This window comes from Oreochromis niloticus, linkage group LG11, assembly GCF_001858045.2.
Source record: "Oreochromis niloticus isolate F11D_XX linkage group LG11, O_niloticus_UMD_NMBU, whole genome shotgun sequence".
In the NCBI taxonomy this organism is placed as follows: domain Eukaryota; kingdom Metazoa; phylum Chordata; class Actinopteri; order Cichliformes; family Cichlidae; genus Oreochromis; species Oreochromis niloticus.
This window is the reverse complement of record NC_031976.2, coordinates 23,866,878-23,879,171: the sequence shown is the minus strand read 5'-3', so window position 1 is coordinate 23,879,171 and position 12,294 is coordinate 23,866,878. Positions and strand designations below refer to the sequence as shown.

Below are 12,294 nucleotides of genomic sequence, written 5' to 3'. Positions count from 1 at the left end.
ATTCTTGAGAGCGCTTCGCGTTTGAGATTTTGGTGGGTACGGGCTTCCGTAGTTCTCGTAGTGGAAGAATGGCCGTCTGGATGTGGCTTCGCTGTGTTTTAGGGCCTCATCTTCAACGAATTCATCGTTCCCCGGACCAATCTCGACCTGACGGGAGATCGGGAAGAAGGGTACGGATGTGTACAGTATTTTGCATGATTTTTGAAGTTGCTGAGTCCGAAAGATTGAGCAATAATTAATCCTTTCGCTTCCATTTAGCTGCAGCTGCGGCCCGGAAGTGTCAGGTGTTTGTTATTGAAACCCTGCATCGCAATGACATTTTAGAAATGAATGAAAAGACAAGGACGCAACGACACGCTTTCCTTGGTCTCGCTGTGTTTTGTTTCGTCGTCTAAGGAGCGGTCATTTAAATTCAATCTATCTTTAATGATGTCAAACTGCTAACGCTAGCCAGGAGCCGAGAAGAACCCAGGAGGAACGAAACAGAAAACAAATAAATTGAATAAAAATATTAAACTCAAACAGGGACAATTTAAAGGCATAAAAACTGTAAAAATGAATTTGGGAAGACAGAATTGTAAAATCCATTCTGTCTTCAAATTATAATGCTAACAGCTAAGCTAACGTTTGCTAACTTATATGAATAACGATAGATCGAATAAGATAAGAGTGACCCGAAGGAAATTACACCACAACCACAAAAGAATGAATTAAAAGTTACCCTAGAAATTAAATGAGAGCGGGAGATCTAAAGAATTCGACGCTCAGCATCAAATACATACACTTCTACATAGACTAACACACTTTATTAGGTACACCTTGCTAGTATCGGGTTGGGCCCTGTTTTGCTTCAGTTCTTCGTGGTACAGATTCCACAAGGTGCTGGAAACATTCCTCAAGGATTTTGGTTCATACTTTTATGACAGGATCACGCAGTTGCTGCAGGTTTGTCAGCCTTACATACATGATGTGAATCTCCCATTTCACCATATCTCAAAGGTTTTGTTGAGCTCTGGTAACAGTGGTAGGTCGTTTGAGTTCGGTGAGCTCATTGCCATATTTAAGAAACCGATCTGAGTTCTGTGATATGGTGACTGCTGGAAGCAGCTATCGGAAGAAGGGTACACAGTGGCCATAAAGGGATTGACATGGACAGCATTAATATTGGGGTAGGCTGTGGTTTTTAAATAAGGCTTAGTTAGTCGCCCAAAGTATACCAAGAAAATATCCCGCACACTCGAGCCTGTGCAATTTGTAACCTCCTTTCCTATTCTTAGCTGATAAGAGTGGCACCTGGTGTGGTCTAAAGCAGCTGTAGGCCATGTGTGTCAAGATTCAAGATGTGAAAAAGATTCAAATTCAGCAGATGGTCTTCACTTTGTTTACATTCCTAAATAGTTTTATCTGCAGTTGCACCTAATAAAGTGGCCATTTTACTATATGCGGTGATGATTAAAAGGAAGAGGGAAAAGATCAATAAGAACAGATGTGCAAAAACAAAGCAGTGAATAATATATCCAGTATATGTATGAATATATAAAGATGTTGACGTTCATGGGTGCAACTGTGTGTTCACCTGTCACACAAGTGTGCAGTTTTATAGAGCTAATTCTTCCTGTCAGCAGAGGTGAATGAGTGTGTTGGAAATGTGAACGCAGATAGATACTAATGCCATTATCAATTTTGCCTTTAAGTCAGACTAAAGCAGTTGATTAGCTTTTTCATTCCAGATCAATTTTATCTTTGAGTCTGAATATGATCTGTAAATGGAGTAAAACGAGAGATTTGCAGATTGAGCTGTGCAGAAGGTCCACAGTGACATATATTTGATGTCACTGTTTTCCAACTGTCAGAAAAACATGTTGCCATTGATACGAATCCTGTGGGCTAGACAATTTGGAACCAGCACTCGGTTTCCATACTTTGTTGTATAATGTGCTTCATTGTCTGTGTGTAATGAATCATAGACAGAATAGGATGTTTTGTCTTTTATGGTGGGATCTGTCCATTGACCACCTTCATCTCACTGTCTGAAATGTGTCCAGCTTTTTCCCAATGATTGTTTCAGTCTTGTGAATGACTTTATTGATCCTGTTGGCATTTCTTGGATCAGCGCTGCTTCACCAGTAGACCACAGACTGCTTGAAGATCTCTGGTTGCATACATTGACTGAGCTGAGCTTCCACAGATGATGCTGGTGTATATTTCTGCCTACATAAGTAATTCCAGCATTTAGCCTCTGCACTCAAACTTTAAAAAGCAATCAGCAGCTTTGCAAAGGGCTATAATAAGAAAGGTAGATAAATAACAAAGATGCTGATGCAGATTCTGTTTGTTGTGAAGAAGATTATTAAAGTAAGTGCTCAGCAGGTATTTGTGTGTAATGTTAACATTCAAATTTGACCATTGTCTTCTCAGTCTTGTTTACATTTAGTAGCACTTGATTCCTGCTACACCATGCCATAAAGTTATCCACCAGTTCCCCAACCACCACCACCACCACCACCACAAAGTCATCAGAAAGCTTCTGCAGGCGGCATGATTCAGAGCTGTAATAGAAATTTTAGGTGTGCAGAGTGAACACGCATAACTCAGAACTTTTCTCTTTCTATTAATAACTTGATTTTACGTAACATGAGGGAAACTATTGATGCATGATATGATAAGTATTTCCTTCTCTTTTGCCAGGGATGGAACTACCAACCTAGGGGTTTGGAAAGACACACTGACAGCATTCTTGGCTGGGTCAGTATTACATTGTAATGAACTGTATAGAAAGAAGTAGGTGGATTTAAACAGAAGTAGATTAAATGAATGATTAGTGATCTGTTTATGATTCTTCCTCCAGGCTTCAGCACTATGGTCTCTGTCCTACTACAGCTCTCCTCTTCTTCTTTGCTATCTTTACAGGAAAGGTAGGCTGATTCATGAATTGTGTGACTATAACTGAAATTATTAGAAATGTTAGTCAGTGTGTGTTGATCATCTGGTTAACTGGAATTTAGTCAGCAACGATTTTTATAAGTGATTAATGGAGGAAGTGTCCACTGGGAAGGTTATTTTTGTAAATTTGAAATTATTTCAGGCATTTGAAGCCACTGCCTCGAGCTGTGGGAACGTTTCATAGACATTTTCACTATTTTTGATGTTTAAAAGACCTGAGTTAATCTATACATTTGAGTAAATAATTGCTAAATTAACTGATAATAAAAGTAATTGTTATTTGTGCCAGATATGTTGATGCGCCAACAAGTTGCAGTTAAAAATGAGTCTCACAACGCCAGATGATAATTTAGTGAATATATTATAATACATTGATTGTTGTAATAATAATAATAATAATAACAATAATGTTGTTATGCTGGCTCTGAAAAAAAAAGTGAAGTAGTTTTTGTTTGATGCACAGTAAAAATAGCTTTGAGCATCAGTTTGATTATTTAATGTGGGAGTTTTTCTTTGTTCTGGTTTTTTCTACATTACGTGTGTGGTTTTTTTTAATAGATTCATATAATTATACCAGTCTCTTTGTCCAATTCTGCTCCTTTGTACTCTCAGTGAAAGATGGCAAATTAAAAAAAGAAGCACTGAAGCCTTTTTCTCACTCTTTGTACTTCTAAGATGTGAGCTTCATGGATTTAGTGGATGTCATTCTCAAAAGCTTTAGGACAACAATGTATTGGGACCATGTTAGTGTTATTTATCATTTGAAACGGTGACTAAAGGTAGAATACATGGTAATGAATCTAGTGTAAAGACATTATAGATATTATGAGAAGTGGTTATGAGTACAAATGTGAACATTCTAATTATTCTCTTAAAGAAATATGAGGCTTCAAAACAGGTGCATAACCTGAGAGAGAGTGAGCTGCCTATTTTGATTTTCTGTGTAAGAACTATAACTGAAGGCATATACAAAGGAAAAAAAAGACTTTATTTGATGGGAAATAATTATTTTCATAATTTAATGAATAATATAAAACTTTATAGTTTTCCCCAAACTGCATTAGTTACAAAATCTTCTCCCATTGAAACAACTGACAATAAAGTGCTCTGCTACTAGAAAGAGGTAAAAATAATAAACAGAAAATTATTGTTTATGTGAAATATTTTAACTCGCCAAACAAAAGTCAGTTCAGTCAATTTACAAAATCTCTGGAAAGCGGATGAGAAGACTGATCACTTAAATTTGTTGGACGCTTATTACTAAGAATACATGTTCAGTCAGTAAAATTGATTACACTTTGATCTGGTGACAAACTAAAGTGGTTTCCACCTCTCCTGTTATTAGGCTATGGGACAAAGCAAGATCTGGAGATACTGACAAACATTTAATATATCTAAGGTTTCAGAGATCGAATGTGTAGCTGTCGTATTAAAAAATAAACTGCAGCGCCGAGAGTGCACTGAGAAATAATATAAATATTAACTAAAGTTAATATATTGATTTTACCCTTCTGTCCTCAAATCATAAGATTAGTGATTTTTCTGAAGCGTTGCATGCTCAGTTGCAATAACAGTGTTTACCATCTATGGTATCCAACCTTGCAAAATTAAGAAATGTGGTCACAAAAAAATTAACAAAAAGGTGTTAATTTCAGAATATTAGGGTTTTTTTTCAGATGCATTTATGGGTTTATGTGTATCTCAAAGAATATTCAAGTTTTTAATTGTAATTTAAGATTTGTTTTTCATTCACTTGATATTTTCTTTTAGGTTTTACGACAGAATATTACTTTCTTCTCACTGCTATTTTTTCATTAATTTGCTTAGAATGGCTCCAAATCATCATCATCATAATTTCCACTTAGACACATGTGGCCATATTTCTCTTTCTACTGAGAAAGGGGGGAAAAACTACCATTAGGAGATTAGGAGATGTACTTAGGAACTGCTGTTCGCATACATGTGGGAATAATATAAACCCAATCAACTGAAACACCCAGTAAGACTGTGCATCAAGAAATTAATTGCTTGAGGTTGTGTGTTACTCCTTAGTGTAAAGTGCTTATGATATTGATTTATGCACGTGGTTGTAGGGTAGCTGTCAGCTTGTGAATCTTTTTATCAGTGCTTGTTAATGAGCCTCGAGTCTGGCAGACGGATGAAGGGGTACACTATGATGGTGTTTGCATCACTGTTACTTTGTCTGTCTTTAGGCTTCATCTGCAGCAGTAAACTGGTTCCTGTGAGTCAGTATGTGGGAACTGTTCTTGTGTGTCTTCTTGGAGTGGCCTGTCTTAGAGGTGAGGCTGCTGATTTGAACTCGCTGGGAGACGATGAGTAATTCAGTTCATTCATCTTTCGAGATCAAAACCAATGCTGTGTATGCCGCATGCCAATAAGATTTTATTACCATTGAGACAGTTGAACAAGGTCTACACCCACGAGGCATACTAAACGTACCCTTGAGGGTTTGCAGTAAAATGTGTTTTGTGTCTCACATGGACTTTGCTATAACTCCATCTGTCTTTGCTTTCCCCCCTGCCTCCATTCGCTCTTTCCATTTATCGCCAAAGGGTGGGGGAGATTTAGGAACACTGATTATGTTCAGTTTATCACAATTCTTGAGGAAACCAAGAAGAATCACACCCCAGCAAACAAGGTGAGATCATAGCAGCTGAACTCAGAAGCTCAACATTAATACTGTTTTGAGAATTAAGAGAGATAAATGACTAAGACATATTTTCTGCTTTCCTTCCAGAAAAAACTGAGATGCTATGACTTTGACTTCTCACATTGGCCTTTGGATTTCAGCTGGACAGAAGTCAGCAGTCCGTAAGTTTGTCTAATCTGTAGTGAACCTGAGGTCGCTGCTTTTCTCTTCTCTGCTTATTTTAAATATATGAATTCAAAGCAGTGGGAAGAACACTGGATGAATACAGCTACTGAATGTCAAATGCTTTGTGGCTCACTTAATTCATTGTAAGCCTTTGACTACTTGTCTGACAGAAAGCTGTCCAAGGCTGGCGTTTCTCTGCTGAGGCCAGAACCCAGATTAAGAGGAGCAGCAGACAGTGTCCTCCACTCTGTCCGCACTTTACCATGCCACATCATCAGGTAAATGCAGAGTTTGTGTTGCATCTCTTTTCCACCTACTGTGCTGGTACTGATGCAGGCTTGCCTGTTGAGATCCATTTCCGCATGTTTAAGAATGGATTATTAAACATCATAGCAAGTGGAAATTTGGGTAATTTCCATGGGCACATCGGGTGCAGCCTCTGGCAATAATTGATGAATTTTGTGTGGAAGACTCTTCCATAAAAAATAATATCTTTTGGGATGGAAATGCCTGGACCCAGCACCACATCTGTGGAAAAGAGGTAACACTGATCAATGATTTGTTAATTGCAACGCACCAATGGAGCACAAACTCTTAACCTTAGTACTAGCCATCCTATTCCATCCCCTTCAACCCTTTTTTCTCTGAAAATATTTTTTAGCCTGTTAGCAGTTATGCCACAGTGTCATTATCTGTCTTTGTCTGCAGTTTTGTCATTGCCCACACATTTGGGAGGAGGATGCTGTACCCTGGCTCTGTGGGTTTACTGCAGAAAGCCATGAGACCAATGCTGCAGCAGGGTCAGGCTAAATTAATAGAAGAGGTGGGAAAGAAGCATATTTGGTTTCTCATATAGAGTATAATAAATGCACATACTCAATCATTTTTGTCCCACTTTGTCACAGTTTGACGGCCAAAGAAACAAGCTGGTGGCCTGCGACGGTAATGAGATTGACACAATGTTTGTGGATCGAAGGAGAGATGGGGGACAGAATGGCCAGACTCTGGTAAATGTCTGCAGTGATTTGTTATTTTATGCCTTGGGCTTGTTCCAGGGTCCGACAAAATTGCTGTCGCGTTGGTCACGTTACAGCTGGTTCTCTAATTCTGCCACAGGTCATCTGCTGTGAGGGGAACGCGGGCTTTTATGAGGTGGGCTGCATGAATACGCCGCTGGAGGGTAAGGAATGCTTTACTTTCCAAGAGCTGAGATATTTTGTAGTGACATTTAAATTTCGTGCAGTGGGAAATTGTCGCTGTTATAGTTCAGTATTGTGCTGATGTACACTGTAGGTGGCTACTCTGTACTGGGCTGGAATCACCCTGGCTTTGGAGGCAGCACGGTAAGCAGTGTTGGTAGATTTTTTATCATAAAATAGGTCTACAATGTATGTGCTGCATACTGTACTGCTGTGTGCTTCAGTTAGAACAAATACACAGCTCAGTGGAAAATAACAGTATGTGGAAATTCTGGTTTGAGCCAGGGAGTATTGTTCAAGAGGAACTTGTACACTCCCATTAAAGATAAAATCATCTGGGAGGTTACTTAAAGTGTCATTGTGTATGTGTAGGTTGAGCCTGTTAATTTACTCATGCATGATGGGTGGGGGTTTTTTTTAACCTGTATTTTCCTTTCAGGGAGTTCCGTTTCCCCAGAATGAGGCCAACGCCATGGATGTGGTGATCCAGTTTGCAGTACACAAACTGGGATTCAGCCTCAGCGACATTGTTATATATGCCTGGTCCATTGGAGGATTCACAGGTTCTCAAAGACAAGAACAACACATGCTAATTTTAATTTTTTTTCCAGTTTGTTGTGGTAAAACAAAATAATTTAATTCTAGCCTTGAATACCCAAAGGTAAAAATGTAGCACCCACACAGAGCTTCAGGATACTGTAGAGTAATCTTAATTTCACCTGTTTATTCTGACCATGTCAACAAACATGCTAATGTTTCAGCCTCGTGGCCTTCATCAGAGCATGGCTGGAATAAATCGGTAAAATTAAGATTAGTCAACCTTATCCCGAGGCTTTGTGTGTGCGCGGCACCGTTTTTAGCTTCTGGGTATTCAGCTTAAGTACAGTACATGATCAGCACTTTAATGTTAAGTGTGAATTATGGTATGTAGTCCTTCCTCGGGCTTATGCTTATCCTTTGTCTGTGTTTCCTTCTTCTTCTTTTTTTGTTCCTCTGTCTCTTTATTTCCCTTTTTAGCCAGCTGGGCAGTGATGTCATACCCAGAGATCCAATCATTAGTGTTGGATGCCTCCTTTGATGACCTCCTGCCTCTGGCCCTAAAGGTCATGCCTGACAGCTGGAGTGAGTCCTACATGTTAAAGATCTCAAACTCTATGTAGCAACTTTTTGTAGAAGTCAGTAACTTGACTATATTTGGTCTCTTTCAGGGCCGTTAGTACAACACACAGTTAGGCAATACATGAACCTCAACAACGCTGCGCAGGTTCTCAAGTGAGTGGGACAGTCTGATTGCAGTGACACTAATCGTGAAAAGTCAAACTCTGAATCACTGAATGTTATGTAATACAGCCGCTAACAATAGCAAAACTAGATTTTTTTTGTGGATTGCTCACAGTTGTGTGGTTGATGATTAACACAAGCGCATGCAACTCTTTGTGCAGATACCAGGGACCAGTCCTGCTGATCAGGAGAACCAGAGATGAGATCATCACCACAACGTAAGTCCACACATGTCATGAAATGTATAAAGTCCTTCAAATGTCTCAGCATGGCAGGTTTGCTTTTTACTGCCCAGCCCACTGCAAAAATGTCCACACATGATGCAGTCAACCACAGAAAGTTCAGTGACTGCTGGTGACATGAAGTGGGCAGGTTTTCTCACCACTGGGGTGAGCAATTAAAGCAAATACCAATGAGAATGAAGGGTATTGTTGGTTGACATTAGATAGGGTTACCTAGGTAACCAGAGCCTGGAATATCTGGTCATTGCATCAACCACCAATGCGTGACAAACAAAACATTTCCTGTGCGGACTTTCCTAAGCAGGGACTTTTTTAGGGGAAGATGGATTTAGAGAAAGAGAACGAAACCGCTAAATGACATCTCAAATTAAATATGCTCCAAGATGAAGGAGATGGGGCGTGTCTGGTTACCCAATGTCAGTGTCCCATAACCTGGGAGGTAGTTGTTGACCTGGACACAATGACACACACAAGTATCTATAATGTATAATTATTAAGTATACTGAATTACCACCCTTAGTATACCCTTACTACTTCCATAGAATTTGCTACAGAGGTGTGCATTAACATAGTCCCATAATCTTCCCAGGAGTGAACATAAACATTCATCCTAGAGTCATCCTGGGCATGCTCTATTCTCAGGGACACTACAAGAAACCTACAGAGATACTACAGCTCAGACTGGTAACATTTAACTTGCTGAGGCCTGTAAAGTTGAGTACAAGTAGAAGAAGACTGAACAAGTGTGGCTTGTTTGGAAAGGTTTGCCAGGAGAAAACCTCCCTGCAGCACAGTTGCAAAGTTGCATCTGAACAAACAACAAGACTTCTGGAACAATGTCCTTTAGACAGACGAGACCAAAGTGGAGATTGGTGAAAACCAAACACGGCATATTAGCACCAACACCTCATGCCAACTGTCAAGCACAGTGGTGAAGGGGCTGCTTTGGTCTTGTTTTGCAGCCACAGAACCTTTTTACCTTGCAGTCATTGAGTTGCAACTCCTCTGTTTTCCAAAGTATTCAAGAGTCAAATGTGAGGCCATCTGTTCTTCAGCTAAACATGGCTGAAATTGGGACTGATCTCAAGCACAGCAGCAAATCTACAGGATGGCTGAAAAAGAAAATAATCAAGGTGCCGCAATTGTCCAAAGTCCAGATCTCAACCTGATTGAAACGCTGTGGCAAAAACATTAAAAGAGCTGTGCATAAACAAACACCCACAAACTTCAATGAACTGAAGCAAAGCTGTAAAGAAGAGTGGGCCAAAATTCCTCCACAACGACTTGAGAGGCTGATAAAGTCATGCAGAAAATAATTAAAAGAAACCGATAAAAAGCTCAGGCTCCAGACGGCTTTAAACACTGCGTCAGTTTTTTTTTTCTACTCTTAGGTCTGTTTAATAGCAGTGACAGTGGATTCTGGTAATGTGGCTGTCTCAGGCACACAGCTCTGGATCTGAGTACAAGATCCCTGCGTAACCCTCCTATTTAAGCTTCACGGTTGTGAAGGACAGTCATTCAGAAGAAAGTTGATTTATGTGGATTAGATTGTAAGTAATATGAAAACATTTTAACCCTTGCGTACCAAGCAACCAGTTGTTTATTTATTTCCACAGCACTTCCATAATGTAGTTGACAAAAGCAAACTCTCACAATGCAGAGAGAAGTAGAAAGTTCACCCTCGGTCACAAATTGACATATTTCTTGGATAAGCAGTAACCAGAACTTCTTACTTCCTTTGGTTCGGTTCATTAAAGTTATGAGATAGCTGTATTGTAGATTTCTCTTGAAACTCCAGGGAACATGAATGCCAAGGTGAGCTTTTGACTCAAACTGCAGAAAATATTCAGTGCAGCGATGTTTGATTTGAAGCCCTTGCACCGGGTGTTTCAGTTCAGTTTGCCTTGTAACCACTACAGGGAAAGTGAAAGGAAAGTCAGTGTTTGTTACTTACAGCATTAAAAATCTGATTAAAAATCAGTATTTATCTGATGATGATAACCGTCTGGATTTTCATAAGTTCCTGTGCTTTTAGTCCAAACTATTTCCAGTAATAACATCCTGTAGTCATGATTTCAGTTAAGGTTATGAAAGTTTCGTGCCTGTGAATGGATTTGCTTGTTTCTATTTTATTTTTTTTATTGATAAGAAATATTATTTAAATGTGAAAATTTGAAATGTGTTTGATTAAATATATGAATAATACAGCAGTCTGAGTGAAGACAGATTCAGATGGATTAAAACACAAATTCTTACACAAAGTTGCTGCAGGATGGAGGTTTAACTACAAAATCATAAAGAGCACTCAGCAGTCTTGCTTTATATAGGAGTACAAGCAGAACACCACCGGTTGGCAACTAGTTGAGTGGAGTCTCCTGTTGCAAAGAGACCCATCGAAGGGTCGCGTTTATCGGCGCGACCCTTTTCATATTGATTGCAATCTGTTGGTGCTCTGTCTGCAGATAAGTTAGACAGCAGTTATTTGCAAACCTTTATAATCTGTCTGAGCGTGATTGCGGTCAGTCTGAGTCGGATCATAGTTGTTTGGAGATAGGTTGCCTCCTGCAGGGTGACCTGTGCAGTTTCCTTGTGATTGTCCTGCAGTCAGTTGCACCAGGCACACCTATGTTTCCTCGCTGTGAGGAGAGGCTGCCGTCACATTTTTACTCTATTCACATTTTGTTGTTTCACATGTAGTTTTAAGTGTTTCGTTGATTAAAATAACCTTGTCAGACAGTTTTTGTTGGATTTTTTTTTTTAAGTAATTAAACTTTGAGTTCTATTTTGCATTTCAGGGGTCCAGAGGACATCATGTCCAACAGAGGCAATGACCTCCTGCTCAAGCTGCTACAGTTCAGGTTGGTCTCTTAGCCTTCAATGTTCTCATTGTTCTCCCTGTTCAGTCAATTTGCACTTGAGTAACACACTTTTTAACTGGCGATATAATTTTTCTGGACAGGTATCCCAAAATAATGACAGATGAAGGGATCAGAGTAGTCAGACAATGGCTCGGAGCCTCCAGTCCATTAGAAGAAGGTACGTGGCACAGTAAAAGGTGTTATTGTAAAGTCTGACTCTTCCTTTTAAACATCTAAAAACTATAATTCACATTTCCTCTTCGTGATGGTTTCCTTGGACAGATCTTGTGTTCTTTTTCTGATTATGGCTGAAAATCTTCACGACACAGATCGTTTGCACATAATGCCTCAGGATAGTACAGTAGACCTTGTTGAAAGTTTTACCCCGAGGTACAGAGTTACAGTGCACAACCTCATGTTTGTAAAAACGATGTTTGCATTTCACCTTCAGAATTTGTACAATGCAGAAAACCTTTGTTTTGTCTCTGAGGTCATTTAAATTAAATTGGTTTTTATTGTATTTATTCATTTTTGTAGGTAAAACTTTTGATAACTTTATGACTTTGTCACATTATGGCCAACCCTGCATGAAATTTTTACTGGAGGTGCAATCAGCCCAAAAACTAAAGTGATTAAGTTTTGAAAATTGATAACCTGATCTGGGTCCAGGAGAGATGCAGTGCTGTTGTGAAATAGGACAAAATTGGCCAGATTCTGCAATATAATCATAAATACATTAAGAACGAGTGAATTTATTGTAGAGGGAATTTCCAGCCTTGTGTAGGTTGGACTCGGATATCTCCGGTTATGCCCATAGGTGTTTAAACAGTTTGTACACCTGACAGGAGGTTTTGAATCAAACAAGCAAAAAAGTACTGCATCACCCGTTTTCAGATGATCAGAGGTAATTGGCTTACAAACAGTTTCTTGGCCTG

General features: G+C 39.3%; 1 protein-coding gene across 1 annotated transcript in view; it reads left to right on the top strand.

The window, feature by feature from the left end:
- The first annotated feature begins 21 nt into the window (after positions 1–21).
- Positions 22–12,294, top strand: part of abhd16a (abhydrolase domain containing 16A, phospholipase) — a 14,943-nt gene continuing 2,670 nt past the window's right edge. The window contains exons 1-17 of the mRNA XM_003450598.4: positions 22–170; positions 2,689–2,745; positions 2,849–2,915; positions 5,157–5,243; positions 5,517–5,602; positions 5,702–5,775; positions 5,950–6,057; positions 6,488–6,602; positions 6,685–6,786; positions 6,896–6,959; positions 7,073–7,122; positions 7,418–7,541; positions 7,996–8,100; positions 8,187–8,250; positions 8,421–8,477; positions 11,297–11,359; positions 11,461–11,537. Coding sequence (XP_003450646.1) covers positions 69–170; positions 2,689–2,745; positions 2,849–2,915; positions 5,157–5,243; positions 5,517–5,602; positions 5,702–5,775; positions 5,950–6,057; positions 6,488–6,602; positions 6,685–6,786; positions 6,896–6,959; positions 7,073–7,122; positions 7,418–7,541; positions 7,996–8,100; positions 8,187–8,250; positions 8,421–8,477; positions 11,297–11,359; positions 11,461–11,537 — 1,402 coding nt within the window. The 5' untranslated portion in view covers positions 22–68. The remainder of the gene's footprint in view (positions 171–2,688; positions 2,746–2,848; positions 2,916–5,156; positions 5,244–5,516; positions 5,603–5,701; positions 5,776–5,949; positions 6,058–6,487; positions 6,603–6,684; positions 6,787–6,895; positions 6,960–7,072; positions 7,123–7,417; positions 7,542–7,995; positions 8,101–8,186; positions 8,251–8,420; positions 8,478–11,296; positions 11,360–11,460; positions 11,538–12,294) is intronic.